Here is a 24,350-nt window from a genome sequence, read left to right as displayed (position 1 = left end):
GATCTGTTTTCCTCTTAGAAATCTACTACGGCCCTTGAGTTTCGAGGTTTGCTCACCTCTGGCTTGAAAATCGGTAAAAAATCTCGCACTATTACGCAACTGTGTCCGACACAAAGCGGGTGGGGCTACGTACTGTGCGCGCGCGCGCGCGCGCATTCGTGTGTGCGCGTGCGTGTATGCGTGTGTACGCGCGTGACCACGTTTTCAACCAAGTGGCTCCGAAAACGAGAAACTTTTCAACCGGATCGGAAAAGTTGGGACTTATATCGTCAGCCGCTTGTGTGTGTGTTCGTGGAGGAAGATCGCTTTAATATTCTCAGATGCTCTCGCTCAACGTATACAAAGTAAGTAAGCTACGTTGGTTTACTACGACTGCATGCGCACGCACAGGATCCACAGATAGCCCCGTGTTCGACTGCTTGGAACTTCATGTACAGGCTTCGCGCGAGAGATTCGCTGGCACATCACCGCAAATCACCTCAATTTCAACCCAAATTCGCTGATCCATTAGCATTGCGAATCATTATTACAGCCCAACCCGCACACGCATACTACAGATAACTCTAAAGGACTTGCTGTTCCTCTCAACAACATTGCAATCCGCCTATACAGCAGTCCCGGGCGGGGGGGGCTGTTCCTTGCACACATCATTAAGTCGACCACAAAGTGAGAGGACGCTGCATTTGTTTCGCTTCGCTTACATTGCAGTGCTGCACAGATACGAGCTCTCACTTCATGAAGTGTATTCGATCTTTTGAAGAGTGCAAACTTACTAGGTAGTAGTTTATAGTTACTTGAAAAGTGCATTTGAAGTCAGAAAAAAATTGATCACGAAGTAAGCCAAAAGCTCAATTTTAAGCGAATAAAATCTGCATATTGGAACTAATAACCCTATATATATATATATATATATATATATATATATATATAGAGAGAGAGAGAGAGAGAGAGAGAGAGAGAGAGAGAGAGAGAGAGAGAGAGAGAGAGAGTTTTTTAGGGGGCTGGGGCAGCATTCCAGAAAGTGTCACATCAGCAATGTGATTGGATGCTGTGCAGGGAGGGCCATGCTGACAATTTGGAAAAAAAACAGAAAAACTAAGACAATTAATAATGCTACAAGACAATACATGGGATGAGTTCTATTTTTCAGGGCGGGGGGGGGGAGGAGTTGCAAACTTACTCTGAATAGTCAAGACAGGAGAGAGAGGAAAAAGCTGTTTTTGAGGTGAAAATGCTTAACAAACAAAAATGCATTTCAGGTAAATAAAATTCAAGAGTAAGTGTATTCAAAGCCACTGAAGTAAATTCTCTCCTCAATTTTTTTTGTTGCCCTTTGAATATTCTGCCAATCTGTACTTGTTTTATTACCTGCCCATGTATGTGAGGTCAAGTTGGGCCATCTTCAGGCTGCATGGGATGCAACAGTGCAGGATTCAAATGGCCGACGTCAGCAGCGCCGAGGGGGATGGGAAGCATCTGGAGTGAACGCAGCAAGTGGTTACAACAGCAGACATGCGACCAACATATCAAAATATGTGTAAAATACAAAATAATAATACAAAAAAAAAAATACAAAAAAGTACAAGCAGTAATGAGCACTGTAAGCCATCCACAGTTTATTGTAAGCAAACACCAAATCCTTCCCACCACTGCTTTATGTATAACATTTTGATTCTGTCCACCTTTTGGCTGTTTCAACAGCAGCCGTGGCAACCGTATCTCATTTATTTCCAGACCATCTAACTTTAGCTGCCGTGAAAGTGGGTCACCAGTGGTTCTGATTGCCAGAATGGAAGATACCATCTATGTATATCTTATGCTAGCTTGCGTGGCGGCTTTCCAGGTTCACCGAGATCGGACCCACTCGCTACTCCCGTGGGCCGCTGTGGTGTTTATCTCGTCACTAAGACGGATACACGAAAACTAGGTTTTAAAAGCAGGGTTGCAAATGAGAGCGGTTGTTGCTAGAATAAATAGACTGCCATGTGTACATAAGAGTGAACAGCAGCTTTTCCGTGGCGCAGACGCAGACAGACAAATTGTGCATTGATTCCCGTGGAAGATATCCCATCAGGCCAGGTATGAAACTTGAAGTTGCGAATGTCACGTTCTGCAAATATTTTTGAACTTGTCGCAGTGAAGCAGCTGCGAGTTGTCTGTCCAAAGCTCTCGCCTTTTCTCGCTCACTGAACGAAGCAGCAAGGCAGCACACGTACTTCAGTGCGCCCGGTTGAAGCACGTGATAAATGAGGCACATTGTATTCCCAATGGGAACAATTATAATATAACTTGATGGGAATTTGAGTAATATGAGGAATTTGACCTCCCTCCAGCTAGATGCCGAAACAAGGACGCAGCCGGCACGTGTTGCCTTTATTATTGCTGTTATTGACGAGCTCGGCTTACAAGGGGAGTGTCGTCTTGCACAACGGGACAATCACAAATGGGGACTGTTGTTGTTAAACGTATCAGCTATGTCTTTCAGTGTTAATGGTTTTAATTATTCGTCGCTACTTAATTACCACAATTATTTTTAACAGTCCGCCCATGTTGGCATTTATCCCCCCTACCCCCCCCAACAAAAAAATCAGTTTCAGCTCAATCTTCATTTTCATTTCCACTCAAATCAATCACATTTTGGTATTTTTTTTAACAGTCCGCCCATGTTGGCATTTATCCCCCCCCCCCAAAAAAAAAAAAATTCAGTTTCAGCTCAATCTTCATTTTCATTTCCACTCAAATCAATCACATTTTGCTATTTTTACAAAATTCCTGCGTCCGTGTGTTTTACAGAACGCCTGCCACACCGCACCCAAAACATGAACGTGATTTTCATCTAGTTTTCATAAATTCATGTACAGTCAAGTCATGTCATATTTCCTTGTAGTATTTTCAGAACAAGGCTGACGTGTACGCTAAGTGAACCAGGACACCGTTTAAAAAGCACCATGCGTGATGATGTGCTTTGGCCCGAAGCAGATAAACATGTTTCAACACGGTCTTACTGTTCTTTCTGACCTACTAAAATACTTTCCACTGGACTCTTTGTTCTGTTTTTAGCTTCATTGAAATTGCTGCCGTCAATCCACCTGAAGCCAACACTCATACGCTGTAAATGTCAACAGTGGCTTCTCAATGCTCCATTTTGATTGGCCGTCAAAGAACACACCCTTGTTTTTCCACCTGACACACCTCCATCGCAGGCCGCTACTTCTACCTTCCACGCGCTCGTCGACAACACCACTTTGATCATCATTTGATCAGCAGCAAATTATCGGACAACAAGAGTGCTCATGACTTGCTGTCAGGAAATTGTTTGAATTTGTAACCGCCCGCCTCTGCACGATAACCGTGCTTGCATTGTATGCACGTGACTTCTGCTTGGAATAGCCGAGCCATGTGAGTGAGTCCTTCCGATCCTATTTTGGACCCCATTTAAGTCGCCGCACGCTCCTCTCCGGAGTTCAAACAATAGAGACCAAACGTGCTATTTAATCCCATTTTTCTGGAGGCGTGCAGTGCACCAGCAGGAGAAAAGTTCAAGTAAGTTAACTGTCACCGCTCACATATCGCCTAAGCCATGCAGTTGAGAGTTCTCTGTTGGCCGTACTCAAATGATTAAAAAAAAAAAAACGAAATAAATACAATATAAAAGAGGTGATGAAAATGATATATTTTGATTTGTGGATGAAATGTTTCAGGAGTCTTTTTAGGTTGCAGTCTGTCTGGGTTTTAGAATTGCATGGCGGGCCCCCATGAAATGCCCGTGGCCGTAATTTAAGAAGTCCCCATTTATGCTGCTTAATTCTACCAACAGACAGCTTTTAACTCGGCACTCAGTTGCCTAAACTTAGTCACTGAGGGAGGGGGGGGGGGGTCATGCGGTTCACAAAGACAGGGTTGATTTACGGTTTCTGTGTGTGGTTCTGTAAGCACACGACCAGTCCAACTATTTTCACGTACTGCTTATTTTTATGAACTCGACAGGAGGCAGTTTATTTACTGTATCTCTACCAGAGGAGGCTTTTTTTTTTTTTTTTTATTGGTTTAATAAATTGTTGGGAATCTTGGCATATTTTGCAACAAGGACGCGTTGACGCATTGTGTAAACTGTGATGTTTGACGTCAATTTAACCGTTATCACAATTTGGTTTTACAACAATATATAAGGCGTGTCAGAATAGGTTCGGGACTGGTGTCACAAAAGATGTCCAGCATTTTCAAATTGGGGAAAGAGGAAAATGAGCCAGGTCAGAGGGAGGTTGCAGCAGTCTGACGAAGTCCTTCTCAGCCAGGAACTGTCGGAAGCGCAGTTGTAGCGTGAGCAGGCACGTTGTTATGGTGAGCACGACTCTCGCCTCATCTTGTGCACTGAACCAGCAAACGCAACCTTGAAGGGGACAAGTAGTTCGTAGGTGGGGTTTCAAATATTTGTTTTGTGTCTTGAAACTTAACTGACACACCTTATTTGCATTTAAAAAAATATACAGGTCATGTTGAAGTGGCATACGATGCCCAGGCCGGCTGTACTTCACGCATAGTGACCCGGGAATGCTCCATAGCAACTTCTGAGAAGCTGTATTTTAAAGTCTCTGATCTGCTTCATGTATAATTTATCACCTGGAACATTTGTGCGTCTCTGTGAAAGGGGTGCTAACCTTACGTTACCCTCAAGAGGAAGTTTCAATGGGGTGTGACATGACTCTTATCGCTGTCCACGTGACCTTTCAAAGTTTGTGTCACCAAGTCAGTGCATTAGTTATGGAACGGCGCCATCATCTGCATGACCGCATCATCGTGCGCCAAGATTTCTTTTCCATGTGACATTGTTCTGGATTCTTGCTCAATCACTCCAGAGCAACTGTAGATAGAGATTGAAGAATTTCTCGGTCCCACTTTGTTGATTCCAGTCTGCTCCCTTAGTATGAACTTAACGCTAAGGAATGTAGAAGAGATGTTGGACTGCTTGTTATCATCCGTGGAGTATTTTTCCACCAACAGCTGTGGCGTTATGCATCGTAAATTGGTTTGGGGTTTACAGCGCGGCAATTGGGGAATTGCGAAGTGTCAAAAGCTGAACACAATCTGTGTCCGTGGTTGACCTCCAATTTGTTCACCTTAAAAAAAATAAAGAAATAAAGTTAACCACCGCCCTAAAACCTTGATTAAGAGTGCAGCCGATTGTTAAGTAACAATATCACGTTCATAACGCAAAAGAAAAGTGAACCAGTTAACATCTCTATCCATTTTGGTGAAAGTTAGGCCCAGTGCACACCTCGCAACCGGTAACACCAGTGGAACATTAACGCGTTCAAAAATATGATAAGGACTTCATAATTAAAGCAAAATAGCAGCTTCCAAGATAACGGCTAGCATTAGCAGCTACCGTTAGCGAACAATTTGTTGTCTTTGTTGGATATCTTCCGTTTCACTCAGTGACAGTCAACACCCGGCGAAATGTCACATCTTTTCGGCTGGCATGGGACAGAAATACTCCGGAATTTTGGACGGGGGCATTGTGACACGCAGAAGTCTTACTGCTTTGAACTTGAGTCCACTCACTTCATACGAACTTGCATCATATGACAGAGCATAGTCCATGCTTTTTGGCAACTCTCGAGGCCTATGTTCCTGAAAACTTTGCGGTGTGTTTCCAAATTTTAAGCTTGCACTGCATGGATAAGGATTGTTCATGTTCAGGATGAGTGACTTCCGTTTTGCTTGTCTATGAATAAGCGACGCCAAAACCGTTGCCGTACTTGTCATGAGTTATGAATCTTGGGTCAACCGGGGATTTGGGTCGACGCCTGCGAATGGCGTTATGTAACGCATGTCAACAACACATCCAGCAATAAAATGGATGATCCCTATAGACTTTTTACTTTTTGGACGCTGGTCAGAAATGGTGGATTTGGGAAGCGTTATGTAACACAGGAAACTGCTCGACTTAAGTTGTCCAGGATGCCCGTAGTGTAGATCTGATTGCAAGCGTGGACGCTAAAAGCGTTCCCACAGCAATGTGCCTCTCTGCCAGTGGCTCGAGCTGTATATAAATGTACGCTTCAACCCTGCGCTCATTTCCACCGGCGACAGAGACCCTTGCATCGCGTTTATCGTAAATCTTCTCCTTCCTCCAAAAGGTGTGTGCCGCTTCTCCCCTGTGACCCCTGAATCGAGGTCAACCGTCTCCACCTCGCTCGCCTTCCCTTCCTCGTAGTCGGACCGATGGGGCTGGACACACTTTTGAGATTTGGCAAGCAGTTGCTGAGGGTCAAGGTGGTGGACTGTAACGTGGAGGATTCCCGTCTGTCGCGATGCCTCAACACTTTAGACCTGGTGGCGCTAGGAGTGGGGAGCACGCTGGGGGCCGGCGTTTACGTGCTCGCCGGCGCCGTTGCGCGGGAGAATTCAGGTAATCGCCGTCCGTGATTTAAAATTCCTGCGGTATGCTGTTGAAAGCCTTTCATTTCGAGCTTTACTTTGCGCTTTTAGGTCCCGCCATAGTGCTGTCATTCCTGATAGCGGCTTTAGCATCAGTCCTAGCTGGCTTGTGCTATGCCGAATTTGGAGCTCGTGTTCCCAAGACAGGCTCGGCTTATTTGTACTCCTATGTGACTGTTGGTGAACTCTGGGCCTTCATAACGGGATGGAACCTCATACTCGCCTATATCATCGGTAAGCCCGCATTTCCAACTGTAATAAATCCCAACAAAAGCATTCAGCGAGTGATAACTTCCTTGACTAGTTGAAATGTTACCCCTACTTAGCCGGTAAAATGTGACAAAAGGAATCACCTGATCTGACAAACACGTGTCTGAAAATGTTCAGTGAGCCGTCTAAATGCAGATCTAATTAGAATCAAATGCCTTTCAAACGAGTCTTCTTACAGTGATGACAAAAGCAATCAGCCTTAACGAATCTTCCTGCAATTCAGGTACTGCTAGCGTGGCTAGAGCTTGGAGTGCGACCTTTGATGAGTTGATAGGGAAGCGGATCGAGGAGTTCTGCAGAGGGTACATGCAAATGAATGCACCAGGAGTACTGGCGGAATACCCGGACTTGTTTGCAGTTGTCATTATAATCATCCTCACAGGTAAAAAAATTATAATAATAATCATCTTTGTTTGTAATAACACCCATCCCCTTTCTGACCATGCGGTTCATTTCTTTTTTTGTTAACTTCGAAGGTCTGCTGGCGTTTGGAGTAAAAGAGTCCGCAATGGTCAACAAGGTGTTTACTTGTATCAACATGCTAGTGCTGTGTTTCATGGTGATCTCTGGCCTGGTCAAAGGTACTTTGAAGAACTGGTACCTCGACCCTGATGAAATCCTGCATGCCAGCAATAGCAGTAACTCCACTCTCAAGTAAGGATATGCTGACGCACACTCCACGCTCACGATTTCCGTTACAAGAATGAGGCAAAGGACTTTCAGTTTTCCTGTTGATTCAAGTCGCAATCATTGTGTCAAGTCCAATTCTTGTCCCACTTAAGGGACACCACAAACCTGATCCCAGCACATTGCGCAAGTGCTGGATTCGGTCCGTCGACAACTTTGCTAGTTACTGCCACCTTCAGGATTGGAGTGGAACATTTTGCGACTGTTGACTGTTCCCATTAATGTTTTCTATGTCCATTTCTTAACTTTATCTCAGAACGTATATACAAATACGCTATCTCAGCTGTCTTATTCATAATCCAAGTTCCTTTTTCCCCCCCTGTGTCTAGTTTTACAGATATTTTACCAACTAGAGAGGAGTTAGGAGTTGGTGGCTTCATGCCATTTGGTTTCACAGGCGTCCTGTCTGGAGCCGCGACCTGTTTTTACGCATTTGTTGGATTCGACTGCATAGCAACCACAGGTCAGTGTTGATTTGGCCTGCCCTCGACGAGTCTTCCTCTAATTTCCGCATGCCTAATATCAGCCAGTGGACATACTTTTGGGGGAGTGTAACTAGATCTGGAGCAGAGATCATGTCTCCAAAGCTTGTCCAAACATTTTGAGCCGTTACATAAGCAGGGCAAAAACAAACGTTCAAGTTTTAGAGTGCTTGGCCCGGTGCGAAGTGTGACGCCGGTAACAAGAACCACTCGGACAATTTTCCTTTTATGTACTGTAACTTCTAATCTGTTCACTCTGTAAAAGGCTTGTAAAAGCTCCTTCTCAGCCTTCTGTGTTCTGAATGCTAATTGGCTCCTGTGACGCTAACCCTGAGCGATTACTTGAGTTGTATTTAGGACGGCGCTTCAGTCGCACACATGGCAGAAAGACTTCAGTTTGTGTGTGTAATCTGGGTCAGTCAGTGGCTTTGACCTGTCAAAAACAGCAAAAAGGATCCAAGCGGTGTTGAGATGAAACCAGCATTATTTCAATATCAACAGACACACTTTACTGCGACATTTTTGTTTAGTGCGCCCTGAGATTTTTTCCTTCTGTGAAATATGTGCCTTGGCTCAGTAAAGTTGGCAATACACTAGGAAAGAGTCAAGTGTGCAAAGTACGGACAAGGCAAGCCTTGTGCATTGGTTGCAAACTCTCGAGTGGACAAATACGGAAACACACCACGAAGACTGCAAGTGTACCTAACGGTGGGTTGCATTTTTTTTTTTTTTTTTTTTTTTTTTTTAAACACGATCCTAATAGGAGAGGAAGCAAAGAACCCGCAACGAGCCATTCCGATCGGCATTGTGTCATCGCTGCTCATCTGCTTTGTGGCCTACTTCTGCGTTTCTGGCGCCCTCACGCTCATGATGCCGTACTACCTGCTCGACAGTAACAGCCCCCTGCCCGTCGCCTTTAAGTACGTGGGATGGGACGGAGCCAAATATGCGGTGGCTGTCGGCTCCCTTTGTGCGCTGTCCACAAGGTAAGGCCTTCTCGGACTATGCACATTGATGCGCTTGCGGTCCGCCGGTCTATTTGTGAATGCGTATTTTTAAAGTCTCGGCTTGCTCGGTTTAATGTCATCAGACTGCGTGAGCGGTTATGGGATCACTAAAGGTCACTGCATGCGACATCTTTTCTAAAAATCTGCCGTGACTGGAGTAGGTCATGTGTCTAAGTGTGTGTGCGTAACCTGTAAGAAGTTTGGAACTTTTTTTTTTTTTTTTTTTTTACTAGCATGGACTCTCAGCATAGGAACATTTCAGTAGTCAAATTAACTTTAAACTGATGTTTGTTGGAAAATATCTTCATTGATTCTTTTTGGTGTCTCCTCTGTGGGTTATAATAGTTTGGAATTTGTCGTGACAGTCAATTTTTATTTCATTTTGACTTGCTTTTTTATAAGTGCAGCTATTAGTTTTTGTATTAGTTTTAGTTTTTTGTATATTGAGTATTTGTTAGATGTTGCATTAAAAAAAAAGAAAAAGTCAAAATAAACATTGAGCAATAAAGTAAACCAACCTCCTTCTTCTGTTAGGTAATAACAGATGATATCCATTTAAAATCGTCCCCAAAAGCTTTTGAATGAAATGTATGAAGTCAGCAATTTTCGCTATACTTATAGTAACTTTTATCAAATCCAAATGTAGTTTCAGTTCATTTTCATTTTTTTAAAAACACGTTTTTAATTTCAACAAAAATGTCCACTCCCCCCCCCCCACCACTTCTAGTTCTCGTTATTTGTGTCTGTGCACGAATTATTTTTTTGCTGACTGATTTTGCAAACTTATAAAAAACGTTCAGCACAATCCACTCGGCATACGTCCAATAATGCGAAATGCTGTAACGTAAATACGTTGTCTGGGGGTTTAGGTTTTCCCTTCAGTGGAGCTCGCCTTGGTCTTTTAAAATACTTTTCAGCTGACTGTTGCATTCTCTCATGCCGCAAACACCAATTAATTCCAAATGACTGACGAAAAGGCGCCATTTGGAAAACTCTCTTTGAATTTCGTTTGACTTCTGAGAGATCGTTATTTAGTAACTTACTGCGCCGATCTGACCTTGCGAGCGAATAGCAAACAGGTTCTTCCGAGGAATAGGTGAATAGATCCAAACAGTATTTTTAATTGCATGCGACCGTCACTCTCACCGCATGCGTCATCCTAAACAATTTACTCCATTGTTATGTATGTGACGATGAATGATTTGTCATATTTGTTGACTGTTTGAGCTAATGCCTTGTGTTTGAGCACTGCCTTCTCACGTACATGCGGTTCCAATATTTCCTGGTTCCCCCCTGCCCCCCCCCCCTCACTTCTGTTAGCCTGCTGGGCTCTATGTTTCCAATGCCCCGTGTCATCTGGGCTATGGCTGACGATGGGCTGCTTTTCAAGTTCATGGCCAAGATCAGCCCACGCAGCAAAACCCCGCTAACTGCAACCCTCACCTCTGGCATAGTGGCAGGTGAGACACTAACACGCATGTTTTCGGAAGGGCAGTCATGGTTTCGGAGTCGTCCTTTTTCATGCTGCGGAGCTCGAAATGTGGGTTAACCGTTTTTTTTTTGTTTTTTTTTTGGGAGGCGGGGGGGGGGGGGTTGAGAGAACCCTGGCAGAAATAAGTACTGGTCCCTAAGCATGCAAAAGGAACGTACTAATCCTCTCTGATGTCATGTGGCTTCTCTGCAGAGGACAACTGAATGTCGATTGATTATTTTTGAAAATCCACATTGGAATGCAGATTGAAAAAACACCAAGTGGAATTATTTGAATCTTATTCGAGACAAACTTTCTGCATGCAAGCATCAAATGATAGGTATCAAATCCCCCCGGCATTGCCCTGCTGCCAACGTGCAGCCTGTTTTAGCTCCCGCTGCTTTTTCCTTCTACGGAAAGACTGCATCTTTCCACCTGCATTCGTTTCCTATTGACTAATTATTTCCCTTCTCCCCCTACTGACCTTTCCCAATCCCGGCCCCCAACCCCGCGCCCTGTTCTGATGCCTGTCACCGCATTCTGTTGTTTACCTCCCCCCCGCGCCACCCCAGTCTGTTGGGTTCCATGTTCCCCCTGCCTCGTATCATTTTTGCCATGGCACGAGATGGCCTGCTCTTCTCCTTCCTGGCCCACATCAGCGAGAGGAAATCCCCCGTAACATCCACTGTGACTGCTGGGGTTCTGTCTGGTAAGATGAATAGGGGACGCAAAGATTTCTGCATGGGTTGTTTTGGAGTTCGCGGAATGATAACCCGTATTTAAAAAATGTGTGTCTATGGTAGCAGAAGTGGTGACCCTTCCCTTCAGTAGCTTTCCGTTATCAGCCATTAAGATCTTTGATTCGAGCCTCACTTGGGACACACTTGTCGGCCATTTGTTGAACACCAATAAGACAGTATAACAAAGACATAATGAGTCCACTCGTGCAGGAGCTGCTGTCGACCACAGTTCACGCCCAGACACTCACATGCCAGCTCACCAGCATCAGGTCATCCCACTTGGCCCACCTCTTCGAGGCACATTTCTAAAACACACTACATTCAATTCACCGTGTCCTTTACATTCTGTGCTTTTGCATTTTTTTTTGCGTGTGTTCAAATAGACTGAAAATGGGTTAAATATGTTTAAAGCATGGTGAGTGGGAAAACTTTTTAAGAGGGCCTCTTCTGATGGTGGATTTTCACCTATTGCGAGTAGGTGAACTGCTGGCCCTTTCTGGAAACTTTTCTTATGTGATGTCTACAAAATATCACCAAACACGAGTCCAGCCAACTCGCCACAAATCAGTCTTGTTTTGAATCTGAGTTTCATCACAAATGCTGTCCAAATAAGTCCCATCAGGCTTCTTACCAGGAAAATGTTGATCTGATGTTCAAGAGGCTCATATTTACGTATGGCATGAACCAAATTACAAGTTTGCCTGTCTTTGTCACCAAATTTCTGACAATTGTTCCCTTTCCCCTTTCAAGCTATCATGGCCTTTCTATTTGACCTGAAGGATCTGGTGGATCTGATGTCCATCGGAACGCTGCTGGCCTATACATTAGTGGCTGCCTGTGTCTTGGTACTAAGGTGAGTGGAACACCGTCAGAATTGTTCACACAAGAATCAACAATAGGTGCTTCTATCAGTCCATTCGGCGACATTTGTCACACGAGCGGGACATAGTTGACTGTCAAAGTCAGTCTCGCGTATTTTGCCCCCGTGTGATGAGTAGAAGTAACAAGTAATACGACCAATCGGCGCTTCATCAGTACGGTCGCCACCCTGACACTGCCACGTCTGCTCTCAAGCAACCATTGAAATTGAGCCCCGCATCCATACTGAATGTAATTTCACACCTCATCATCTTTTATACTGCCCGCACAGATTACGACTGACTTGAACTGCGTGTGCCGACATTATGATTGACAGTACTCATAAGCAGGCTTATGACCCGCTAACGTTGCAGCGCGACAGCGTATTGCTATGCGGACACCGCTTCTTGCAGCTAATTCCAAGTTGAATTCGGCTTGGCGCTGCCTTTTTGATTGCCAGGTACCAGCCCGAGCAGCCCAGTGCGATGTATCAGATGGCCAATATGCAGGAGGAGATGGAGCAGAGCGACGGCAGTATGGGCATGCTACCCGGTGTGGAGGAGAGGTTCCGCTTAAAGACTCTCTTCTTCCCCGACAACCCTAATCCGACCTCCCTTTCGGGCTTCACGGTCAACATCTGTGCCTCGATTATGGGTATGCGAATGCGCCTGACCTACTTTCATACTAACTATAGGTGGAAACATTTGACAGCTGGAACACAATAATTGAGTGGGCAGGGCCTCTGAAACTTCATGGGTCCAGCGACTTCTAATAGGCAAGATTTTTTTTTTTTTTTTCCGCCAAGTAGCCCCTCTTTATCCTAAATGCCTGGGGAATAATTTACTTTTTCAACTTTTTAATCTTAATATTCCTGACCTGCCTTATTGACAGGAGCTGAACCAAATGCAATCACATTTAATTCAATATTTAGCCATTGTTGCTCGCTAGCATGCACTGCTTCCACGAACAACATGGCTGTGAACAGAGAGGAGCTAGTTTAACAAAAGCAGTCAATGTTGCCTACTACTCTATATTTAGCCACTTTTCCAACAACTTATTAACATCCATTCATCCATTTTTTGATCTGCCTTATCCTCACAAGGGTCGCGGGGGGGTGCTGGAGCCTCTCCCAGCCGTCTTTGGGCACTAGGCAGGGGTCACCCTGAACCGGTTGCCAGCCAATCGCAGGGCACACAGAGACAAAAAACATCCGCACTCATACCTAGGGACATAGAGTGTCCAATCAGCCATGTTTTTGGAATGTGGGAGGAAACCGGAGTACCCGGAGAAAACCCACGCAGGCACGGGGAGAACATGCAAACTCCACACAGGAAGGCCAGAGCTGGAATCGAACCCACGACCTCTGTACTGTGAGGTCGACACACTAACCACTCGACCAAAGGGCCACCGACTTCACCATAACCATTACAAAAAAACAACACACACACACACACACACACACACACACACACACACACACACAATTAAAATTCCGGACCCCAGTTTCAGAACCGCTGTCCTAGGGTCTTACTGACTACTATTGATAACTGAAAAATATTTTCATGCAGACATTTATGAAGCAAATCTGCATACCCCCCCCCCAAAAAAAAAAAAAAAAACGATCTGATATCGAGCAACATCGAAACATACCCGGACATTTATCATTCAGATTCGATATGACAGGCATTCACGTTTTAACAACACTCTTTTGTTGCTATGCAGGCCTGCTGATCCTGGTATTCAGCGCACTGGCAGTCCAGGGAGGCTCAGCTTCGTGGAACATTGTAGTCCTCAGTATTATCTTCATCGTGTGCCTCCTCCTTACTTGTATTGTCGGGAGACAGCCGCAGAGCAAAACCAGCCTTTCTTTCAAGGTTTGTTCTCTTTACACCGCCGCAAATTAGCACGTGGTCAAATGAACCAGACTTCCTGGACACTTGTCCCTCCCTCTGTCATCTTTTGCTTCGTAGGTCCCGCTGCTGCCTATTCTTCCGGTGATCAGCATGTTTGTTAACGTCTACCTGATGATGCAGCTGGATAGGGGCACTTGGATACGGTTCTCAATCTGGATGGCTTTAGGTAAACAGATCTATGGCGAGGAGTCGGTGTCTTACTGTTGGCAAGTAGGCGTGGGCGTAAGCGGTGGCCGTTTCCAGCATATGCATCCTGTGCGGGCGGGCGCACGGGGCGGCACGGCAGCCCGTAAAAAAAAAATCCTGTCGTGCTATCAAGCAATAAAGAGGCCCCCGTCGTTTGTTACCTTGAGCTTTTTGATCAGCCACTCAGCTGAGCAAAAGCATACATGTGCGGCAAAGCCTTGACTGAGCTCTCCTTCCCAACATGCCAAAAATAATTAAAAATCTTCTCAATCACAAAGTCAGATTGATTTTATTACGAATTTTTGACAGTGCAGAATTTCAGCCCGGAACCTCAGGGCAGATTCCACTTTCATTTTTTTTTTTTTTTTGTATCTGTTTTCCGGCAGGTTTTCTGATCTACTTCTGCTACGGCATCCATCACAGCGCCGAGGCGGCAGGCGCTCGCTCATCCCCCGACACGGAGATGAACGGCTTCAAGCGCGATCGCGATTCGGTCTCCACGACCCCCGAGAAGGAGGCCTTCCTTAACGAGGGCATCGAGGTCAGGGAAGAGGATGACGGAGACTTGTTGTAAGGGAGCGTTGTTGGGCCTACACGGCGACCTGGCCTGGCAACGGTCTCGCGGTGTAATTTGGACAGGATATCTCCCAGTCCTTCAAGTAACTGTTAGAGTAGCGTTCACTCAAATGAATGTTAAAACTCTCACATTCAAACACAGGAATTGAGAAGCTGCACATTTTGCTGACGTTTAAGAATTCAGCTGTCTTACATAGCTTGCTGCTGCCGTGGAACCGTTCTCAAATCCCGGGTGACCGTTATATTTTGTTCGTCGGAGTCAGATTATGTTTTCAAACGCGTCGTCGCCAACTTTTTTTATTCCCTAACAATGAAAACAATGTTACTTTTGCGTAGACAGTGTTGGACGAGTTACTTCCCAAAAAACGCTTTTTGAAAATAATTTTGTGATGTTTTGGGCTCGGAATTGTTCGACATTACACTTCCTCTACATTTGGAGTTATTTTCAGCAAGACAACGACAGAATGTAAATTAAACTTGGAATACATTCGTGATATTAATGCAATTTTGATAGGCCTACTTTCCATTGAATATTGAAACAACTACTTTTGCTTTCCAACTTATTTTAGACAATTTTGTGACATCTGTTCCGCAACGAAATCCCAGATGATTTTAAAATGCCAACGCCATACTTTCTTTGGGTCGGGAAAGTGGACATGTCCAAGGACCATCTTGTCACCCAAGTGCATTGTAACATGCCTTACCGTGACTGTAAGAGGTGTAATAATATTTCCTACCGCGCGACAGTAAAAAGCGATCCTTACTCACGGGAATTTATTTCTTGGCATGCACCAGTACGTTCTAGAATCGCAGACACTTATGTAAGTGATGTTGTAATGTTCTCCCTTCTTCTGGCAGTACACTCTCAACACAAATAGCTCATCTCTAATCGTATTGATGTCCTTCAGTGGCGGCGCAAACGGCCGCACCTGTTTGGGAAAGCAGCGCAGCGGTGGATGCAGGTCATACAAAAAGATCCGGCGTCACAAAATAAGGTCACGAGTAGTAGTCGTAGTTCGGATAGAATTGATAAATCGATGACGAGTGTTGAGCACTGCGTGAACGTTTTCACAGTGCTGGCTGCTGTGTCCTTTAGGAACCAATACCTTATGACATTGCTTATTTGCAAAACATAACGTTGAAACAGCGCATCATTTGGATTTTATTTTATTTTATTTTTTTTTTTATATACAGTATTTTTTTTATTTACCTCATTCTAGATTTTAACCCGGTTTGGTATGATTCTATCCATGTCCCCAGCATAACGGCCTTTTTTTTTTCAGTTCCAAAAGAATTGGATCCAAATCAACAAACCAGCATTTTGTTCTCAAGTTTGAATGAGTGAATTGTCGTAACATTTACAGTTGCCGCAACTATTTCTAGGTTATGGTTCAGGTCTTATTTTTAAGATCAGTTATTTACAGTGTGTTCTGCGCGGTCACCTGTGCAACAAAGTCGTTTGACTATTTACAGAATATAATTAAAGAACATGTATATAATTCTTTTTTTGTTTGTTTATATTACAGCAAGTAAATTATTTGTAAATGCGGGAGTGGTGTGTTATTTTCTATGTCCGGTGTATAAATTGTCGGCAGATGATTTGGTTACAGTGGGTTTTGTCTTGTACAGCTACAGGTGTTTTTTTTTTTTATACACAGTAGCTTGTGACCTCGGGATTATTCAAAATCCCCGAATTCACTTGTCATAAGAATTACTGTACATATTAGCAAAGGACCGTTGTTGAGAATTGAAAGGGTGTGGGTGTGTGTAGCTAAGGCCTTAAATTCTGTTCCTCATCTAATCTTTACAAGGAGATGCAAAATAAAAAAGTAAAAAAATAAAACGTGTTGTACAGTAATAATAAACTCCTTGAACTGTGCATGTTTGCTGGTTCTTTGTCTGAAAGAATAAAACAATATTTCCATTCTTTGAATGACCGCAGACTTCATTTTGTCTTCAATTAGTGGACCGGCCGGGATGCATTTGGTAATTTATCACAATGCATTCGTCATTTTGTCACCGTTTCAACACCTTCCGCATCCACTTATGCACACAAAAGAAATACATAAATAAACAAAAACGAGGACTAAATAATGTCATGAGCTAAATCATATTGATTCATTATATTATATTTTCACATTTCATATTCATTCATAATAATTCAAAGAATTGAATTATTATTGGCACCATACTGGAAAGTAGTATGAATACGTCGATGTATATGAGTATACAGTTGAAATCTTCCAAAAATGAAATTGTAACTATGAAGAAGAAAATGTGATTTTAATCGTATCTGCCTTGACTCAATAAAAGTTTGGCCCAAGACTGGAATACCGGTAAAAGCTTTCTCCGTGTTCATCAACGTCTATGCTGGACAAGATCCAGCAGGGGGCGCTGTGATGCAGAGACAGAAAATCTGGTACTCTGACACGTTGCCAGGAGTGGCTGCAGCATCAGCACCATCAGCTCCTCCTCCTCCTGTCCGCAGCATCTCTCCCTGAGCACCATTATAGCCAGAAGGAGAGAGAGTGCAAGTCACATGCGTGTTCCTGGTGGCAGCGGCATAAGACGGTAAGCCGTGAATAGCTTTTGCTATTACGATACGGTTGGAGAAGGTCTGCGTTGATTAGTTTGTTCATCGAATCGGTGTCCTGTGGCTGACGAATTTACACGACAAGGATTTGTGATTATTTCAAGCTGTCGTACGAGAAGGTCGGGGGGTTATTTGTGTTGACGTGAGTAACTGGAGCCGCAGACGGGACCGTAAAAGTGGAGTGACGTGAGGTCAGACGGGCCGCCGTGATAGATGCAGCAGGTCAAGTCGCGAATGATCACGCGAAGATTATCCGAGCTTGAGGTTGAACTGCTGCGATGATCCACTGCACACGGGGTTGACATCGAGGGGGGGGATATTAGTAAGCGGAATCTCAGGCATCGTTGCGTACGTATAAACAAAGGGTCGTGGTTTTTTGATCCGAGCTTGAGGTTGAACTGCTGCGATGATCCACCGCACACGGGGATGACACCGGAGGGGGGGGAATATTAGTAAGCGGAATCTCTGGCATCGTTGCGTACGTATAAACAAAGGGCCTTGGTTTTTTTGAAAAAGAAAAAAAAAATTGCCACACTGTGGTGCTGACTTAACTCTTTCCAGATGAAGTGTTTTTCGCGTCGGATGCGCCGGATATGAATAATTCAGCTCTCATTTGGGAACACCTTTTCTATTTTGGTCCACAACTGCCATTCGTCGGGGGGCTTTTCTATAAACAAACGGCCATGTCCAATCCAAAGCAGCTTTCAGTTAGTTTCTGCATGAAGTGTGTTTAAGACCGATACTGCTGGTGCTGCGGGCATGCGAAGAGGAAGGGGAGGGGTTGGGTCAACTAAAGGTAAGCACAATGAGGGCATCGTGTCGTCCACAGCTGGCCGCCTCTTCTCCCGAGAGAGTGTCGTCTGACGGTCAGGTTGTCCTTGAACTGCACGCGTGCACAAAAGGAGGGCACTCGTGCTCGTTAGCGCTTCTGATTTTGGACTGCAATTCTTGCACCGCAGAACTATCTGATCCAAATCGGTCCTAAAGACGACACTAAAGAGTGCGTCCGGGGGTTCGTTTGAACTACGCGTTGTCAACAGATGCCACGTGGAGTGCCTTGCTGTTGGTTTCATTTTGCCAATATCGGCACGGCGCGCCGATGTGTGATTTGACACCGCATCAAAGTGTGGTCGCCTGCGGCCTTGGCTTGCGCAAGCCGGGGGGATGCTGATGCACGCGCGATTGATTCATTATGTCTGACCTCTGCAATGTCTGAACAACGATCAATTCAGCGGATCTCTGCCAGCAAAGCCACCAGGGGGTCGGGAGTCTGTTTCTTTAGCAACTTGCAGGATGGATGCTACGCGGGCGCGTGTGTGCGCATGTGACTTGGCAGGTGAGACAGGCTGTCAGGGTGCACAACGGTGTGACCTTCAAGGTCATTTTGTAGGACAGGACAGGGTGGAAGAGGAGGAGGAGGGGCAAGGAAAAAAAGAGACTAATAATGAGGTGAAGGGGATGGAGTATAGATAGCGCTGACGTGAATAATTTGTCAATTGACCCAGCAAACAAGAGTGCGAAAAGAAGCTACTTTGGCATACCTGGAAGACGGACGGCACAAATGTGGACGAAAAAAAGCGAGCTGCTGAACGTAGAACATACACACGGATATCGCAAATGGAAAAGATTTCCAAGCGAAAAAAAAAAACCCAAACTGTGTGTCAATAGTAGAAGGTGGTTCAAATACATTTTACCGTCGTGTGATCGTCATAGACTGTCATACGTTGATTTTTAACATTTTACGAATGTGATGAGGAAATCTTCTTCACATTGCTTACTGTTTGCCAACATAAACGTCAGTTGTACGTTCAGTTTTAATCGAATGAAAAAGACGATATTTGACAATGAGCATTTTTATATATGTGTATAACGAACTATAAATCTGGTTTCAAAGCTCGCCTTTTTTGGATACGACAAATATAAGTTACCTAATCTCGTGGCATTCTGACCTTTGTCCATTTTCCGATTTTTTTTCATTTATTTATTTTTGCTAAATGTTTATTATAATTTGTTAGCAAAAGCGATCGATTCTAGCACAGTTAAAAACATAGGAGATAATGTAACAGTTATAGTGATTTGTCAACTTTCATGCCTTTTGTTTTCTCTGCATTTCATGTCGGTAGCTGTTGGAAATAATTCAGTTTTTCATGGAAAATTGAATGTTTGGGCAATTGTTTGATTTGACTTCACATCCAAAAAGTGAACAGTGTACCTCTCAGTCTCTACATCTGTTTAGAGCAGCACCTTTCCCACTCCAGACTATACACCATCTTTTCTTTAGACAGCCAATTGAATCCATTCCCCCACCCCCCTTTTTTTTCTTCCCCTACCACTATTCCACCAAAACCATCCTTTTTTGCCAGCGCTCCCTCCCCCACGCTCCCGGTACTTCACTGCCACTTGCTCATTGCATTTACACACTTTCACATCACAAGGCTAAAGAGAAATTTCTACCGCGCTCGCTCCCTTTCGTTCTTTCTGCAGCACCTGTCGTTCAAGGTTTTGTGTCGTCCAAGAATATCAGACGTGACTCAAGCACACTACAGAGTCAATGCGTTCTTTATCCAGGCTGTCTGCACATTTCCTGCTTGGTGTCTGGCTGTTTGGTACGTTTTGCGTGGGCAAAAGGCTAACTTCCTCGCCGTGCAAAAACAGATTCTCACACATCGATGGGATGGCTCGGCTGAATCAGCTCTGCGTTTGAACTCCTCGCTCCTTTTCTTTGTCTCCTCATGCAGCCATGTGAGAGTGAATGGTTTTCCTCCGGGGTGGAGGGGCTTTGCTAATAACAACGCAGAGCCACCGTGCGGGAACAGACAACTTCTCCCCACGATACCCCTGCGGGGCTTTAGGCTCCGTCTGTACTGTGCTTGCGCTGGGCTCAATAAATCCATAGGCACAAACCGGACATTGGATCACACGCCGCATTCTCTTTTTGCTTTATTTGCATTCCTGTGTCATTTCTCTTTGTTTGCTTTGTTGTTTTGCCTCCCGTCTCTCCCCACAAGGTGTATAGGAGAACAATTTCCCCATTTGGTAAAAGCAACACATAACAAAAGCATCAAGGTTAAGGACCCGTTCATCAGAAGGGTTGTTGGTGTGCACGCTTGTCAAAGAGGTTCTTTTCTTCTTTGTCTCCTCCCTCGCTGTTCAACAGCCGAGTGCGTAGGTGGCCCCTTGACAAAGTGTGCATGTTAAACCGCGTCTCTCCTTCATAGCTTTACCTGTTTAAGAGGTGTCGATTGTGTTAATGAGCGTGCTATTTTTAGCAGACGTGGAAATGGCAAGGAGCGCCCGCACGCTCGGGAACGAGCAATGGCAATTCTTCATCTCACTTTAGCAAATAAATCCGATTACTGCTCTATGAGTATTTTCGGATGCATTCCGAGCAGGTAGGAGACATCGCCCCGCCCGTGCGCGACGTGGATATAAATCAGCTTTTATTGCAGATGATCCGATTTCCACTTTCTCCTCATTCATCAAGGGATGAACACCCACTCTGACCCCAAATCCTGTTAGCGCCCGCGTCGTGATAACGAATGAATTCCCCTGAGCCACCAAAAAAAAAAAAAAAAAGCATCCGAATATGAGGGAAATGAGAGGAAGAGAGGGGAGAGGGTGGATTATTGGGGTTGCTTTACGGATGAAAATGGAATTGATCGTGTCAGCCTCCCTCTCATTAACTCTGTATTATCATGTTAAAAGATGGAATCGATGCTTTCACTTGAATTGCACTCTTCTACCTTGCGCACTATTTTTAACTGCGGGCGTCATAAAAGCTTTAGAAACTTTTACGGGCCTTATGTTGTAATTGACACTTGAACATCCTTATATTTTATTTTAAAAAGTGGTTAAGCACTGTAATGTTACTTTGTACTATGCCAAAACACATTGCTTGCTCAACAAAGTCTTCAATGACAAATGAGCGGAATCGGTCACGTCACAGATGCTCCTCATTTAAAAAACAAATTTTTTTTGAAACGATCACGGTCATTCAAATGTTTGAAATTAAATCATTAATACACTGTTCATCAGATCAGTTAACCACTGCGCCACCCTCAAAGTAGCACTAGCACCGGTACCTAATGTCGGCGGCGTACTTCCCGATGCCTTCAGCTTTTTGTTTGGCTCGAGACGCTCATTTCTGGGCTCAATGGATCGCATTTGAGTCAGAAAATTTCATGTCACCGCAGGTGTAGATTGTTGTTCTCTTTGGGGCAGATCCTTCTTTGGAAACAATAACAACTATTAGACCGTTGTAACATTTTCGAGTTCTTCCGCTGCATAGCCCGCCATAGCGTATTTCATCTGCACAAAAGCCATAGGTACCCCTCTAGCGATTCTATTGTGTCTCCTTCAGATTTATTGCCTCTCTGCTGTTTAGCAGACCTGAAAGAGAAGACTGGAGGAGAATGGCTGCGTGATTAAGACCAGCTTATTCCTCAACGGAGGCTCTCGCTAAGCTTCATCCTACTGGTGGATTCTAAGAACATGAAAGAAAGTCAACGTGTTTCAGGAGGGGATTTCTACATGTGACGACAAGATAAGCATGTGTTGTCGTGGGGAATTCTATTAAGAATCCAGCGGCTGGCGCGCTGTCACAGAAACACACGCATTTCCACGCACCACTGAGCCATGGGGAAAACGTCTAAAAATACACACGGATGAAAAGGACGTCATTAGAGATTAATTACAAGCACGGAGATAGACCGTCGTGTAGGTGCAGTAGCGGAGGAGAGAGTGTCGATGTCAAGGATAACCGCGACAACCGCATTTTGATGTAAGCACGGCGCTAAATCTAATTATGTCACGAGCGACCACTCCACCGCCATTCGTTAACGGCCCTGCTCCTGTCAACGGTCTTCCCATTGGCGTCGCCTCTTTCGCTTCCTCCTCACTCTGCTGGAATTCACACGTCCAGAGTGCGGAAGAAACGGAGGAGATGCGACGGGGGCGCGGGCAGAAAGTGTGTGTACGTGTGCCGAGCGGGGTTCCCCCCTGGGACCAACGCTGTGTAGAAGCTGTCTGCTCTCCGGTAGGGGGGAGAGCAATAAAGCAAAGTGCCAAAGACAAATGGCTGCTGTAATATCCACATGTGCTGATAAAGCCACAACAAAAGCGAGGAGGGAAGGCTGTCAGCTGCTGTGCCCAATGGCAAAATCAAACCGGATCGCTCTGTTTTTCGCCTCGATTGATGAGAACGCATTCTCACCGGTCTCTTTGTGGTTTCCTTGACATGTGTGTAAGAGGTTTCAAAAAAAAAAATCACAGTGGCAGTTCACAGTGCTGTGGGACTGTCTACTAGTCATGTGGAATGTCAACAATGAGTCAGTCGCGAGGCCGCACTTCTTCTGGTTCTTCCTGTTTGATCGTGTGTGTGTGTGTGTGTGTGTGTGTGTGTGTGTGTGAGCACATGCAGGTATTGGTTGGCTTTGTGCAAAACAATGGGGATCTCAGAGCTGCATCCAACATGAACCCTGACTCATGGTTTAAATGTGACGGCCACGGTGTGAGAAAAATAAGATTCATTGATAATGTGTGGCCTCAATTTAGTAACATTTCTTTTAATGCCACAAAAACCTGAACTTTTTTTTTTTTAATCGCTCCTCCGTAACATAAAAAGCTGGTCTCTCACTTGAGGTGCATCATGTCAACATACTTCCCAAAACCAATTACCGTACTACTTTCCTATTTATACAAGGCTTTGGCCCCATCTTGCGGCATATTAAGAATTCAACGCATCGTCCGATGGGGGCGAATAAAAATACTTCACACCCCTATCCCGGCGTTCTCTTACACACGCTCCTGCCTCTTGGACTACCTGCAAAATCATCCCCTCCCCCCAGCACCATTCCAGCAATGGCAGAACGGCGGAAGCAAGAGGTTTCAATCCATGCCATTACGGTGGGGGGGAGGAGACACAGCGCAGTGATGCGAAAGCAGAACACCTCTCCAGCAAAGTGTCGCCATTGTATTACGCTACCTGAAGCCATGGGTCACGTATCACATTTACAGGAGTATATCAAACAAAGGCAATCGAAAACCGTGTCATCTCAGGGCACAAAAAATTGTTGTGCATGTGAATCTAATTCTCGACGTGATCTTGCGACACAGGTGGAGATTGTTCAGGTCCGCGTGAACACAGAACTAGAACAAGTCTGATAAACGGGAGTCTAGTTATGTCAACCTCAACCTAATACGACGCCAGGAACATGAAGGAACAAAATTAGTTGGAAACGGATGCTCACTTATCTTCCTCAAGGACACGACTTGTGCTCAGAGAGCGCAACGTCATATTGAAGCGTGTTTGTCCTATCGACGAGATCTACTAGGTACTCAAGAGCAGTCTTGTGAGGGAAGTTGCCTTCATTAAATTCCTCCGCTCTCCTCCTGAGATCTGTTCCAAAACAAAACAGTCCTCTGTAGTTCTTCCTGTGGATGAAATATTAACATCCGTGGGTAGCTGTAGCCTTCTTGTGACTCACTCCTCGGTAACTATTATCTCCATGTCGTCAACATCACCCAACCCCCACCGCCCAAAACAACCATTCTTGCTTTAACATTGAGAGGATGTTTTGAGAGAGTACGAACAAGAACATGCCCGCTCTTATATGGGTTGACTCTACCTACTGTCAATTATCCAGGTCTTCACGCGGTTATTTTTGGACCTGTGCGATGTGCTTGTAAAGCGTCGCGAGTCACGGGTGATGCACAGCAGAACGTACAGGATGCACGAGCTGTCGGTTTGAAAGCATCCCGCTGACCTTCAGAAGTGAGAGTCTCTTTCCGGCGCTGACCTTTCCCGCTCACGAAAGACCAGAGGTGGATTGTGTCGTTCTCATGGATAACATTGCCATGACAACAGAAGCAGGACTGCTCTTCTTCCCCCGCCACCCCTTTGGTTTTGCATCTTACATTTCTCCCAGCGGAGTTCAGATGTCATGCGTAGCCGAGAAAATCTTTCTTACAAACGCTCCTACCTTGTTCACCTCATGCCCGTGACCACGAATACTCAGTCGGACTTATTTTAATGGTCCACAGAAAAACTAAACATAATGGAGGGGGAATAAAAAAGGGAGCTTTTATTCATATTGCAGTGCATAATGTTAATGGATATATATATATA

At 44.8% G+C, this 24,350-nt stretch overlaps 2 protein-coding genes across 8 annotated transcripts in view; both read left to right on the top strand.

Moving 5' to 3' along the window:
• Positions 1-151: 151 nt before the first annotated feature.
• Positions 152-16,560, top strand: slc7a1a (solute carrier family 7 member 1a). Of its 5 annotated transcripts, none has more exons than XM_019873550.1 (13): positions 152-344; positions 6,141-6,412; positions 6,493-6,675; positions 6,935-7,093; positions 7,188-7,365; positions 7,728-7,861; positions 8,644-8,866; positions 10,208-10,347; positions 11,849-11,951; positions 12,417-12,610; positions 13,679-13,830; positions 13,927-14,035; positions 14,442-16,560. In XM_019873550.1, exons 2-13 carry the CDS (start codon positions 6,226-6,228, stop codon positions 14,627-14,629), a joined length of 1,950 nt encoding a protein of 649 aa, XP_019729109.1. In that variant the 5' UTR covers positions 152-344; positions 6,141-6,225; the 3' UTR covers positions 14,630-16,560. The 5 variants fall into 5 exon arrangements, with proteins under 5 accessions (XP_019729109.1, XP_019729113.1, XP_019729112.1 ...); XM_019873554.1 differs by lacking the exon at positions 10,208-10,347 and adding an exon at positions 10,931-11,067 and having other exon boundaries at positions 153-344; XM_019873553.1 differs by lacking the exon at positions 152-344 and adding an exon at positions 2,740-3,399.
• A 365-nt stretch (positions 16,561-16,925) lies between these two features.
• mtus2a (microtubule associated tumor suppressor candidate 2a) overlaps positions 16,926-24,350 on the top strand; it is a 26,210-nt gene continuing 18,785 nt past the window's right edge. For all 3 annotated transcript variants that reach the window (XM_019873432.1, XM_019873431.1, XM_019873430.1), the window contains exon 1: positions 16,926-17,202. The gene's annotated coding sequence lies outside the window, so the exon portion shown is untranslated. The remainder of the gene's footprint in view (positions 17,203-24,350) is intronic.

The sequence above is a fragment of the Hippocampus comes genome, unplaced genomic scaffold (genome assembly GCF_001891065.2).
Source record: "Hippocampus comes isolate QL1 unplaced genomic scaffold, H_comes_QL1_v1.1 scaffold59, whole genome shotgun sequence".
NCBI classification, from domain to species: Eukaryota; Metazoa; Chordata; class Actinopteri; order Syngnathiformes; family Syngnathidae; genus Hippocampus; species Hippocampus comes.
This window is presented reverse-complemented; position numbering and strand designations above follow the sequence as displayed.

What these genes read in the sequence shown, in the direction of transcription:
- slc7a1a (XM_019873550.1), top strand. Translation starts at nt 6,226, where the DNA reads ATGGGGCTGGACACACTTTTGAGATTTGGCAAGCAGTTGCTGAGGGTC. An exon ending in CACCTCTGGCATAGTGGCAG is followed by an intron (nt 10,348 to 11,848) that starts GTGAGACACTAA and finishes TCCCCTTTCAAG; the next exon opens with CTATCATGGCCTTTCTATTT. An exon ending in CTCAATCTGGATGGCTTTAG is followed by an intron (nt 14,036 to 14,441) that starts GTAAACAGATCT and finishes GTTTTCCGGCAG; the next exon opens with GTTTTCTGATCTACTTCTGC.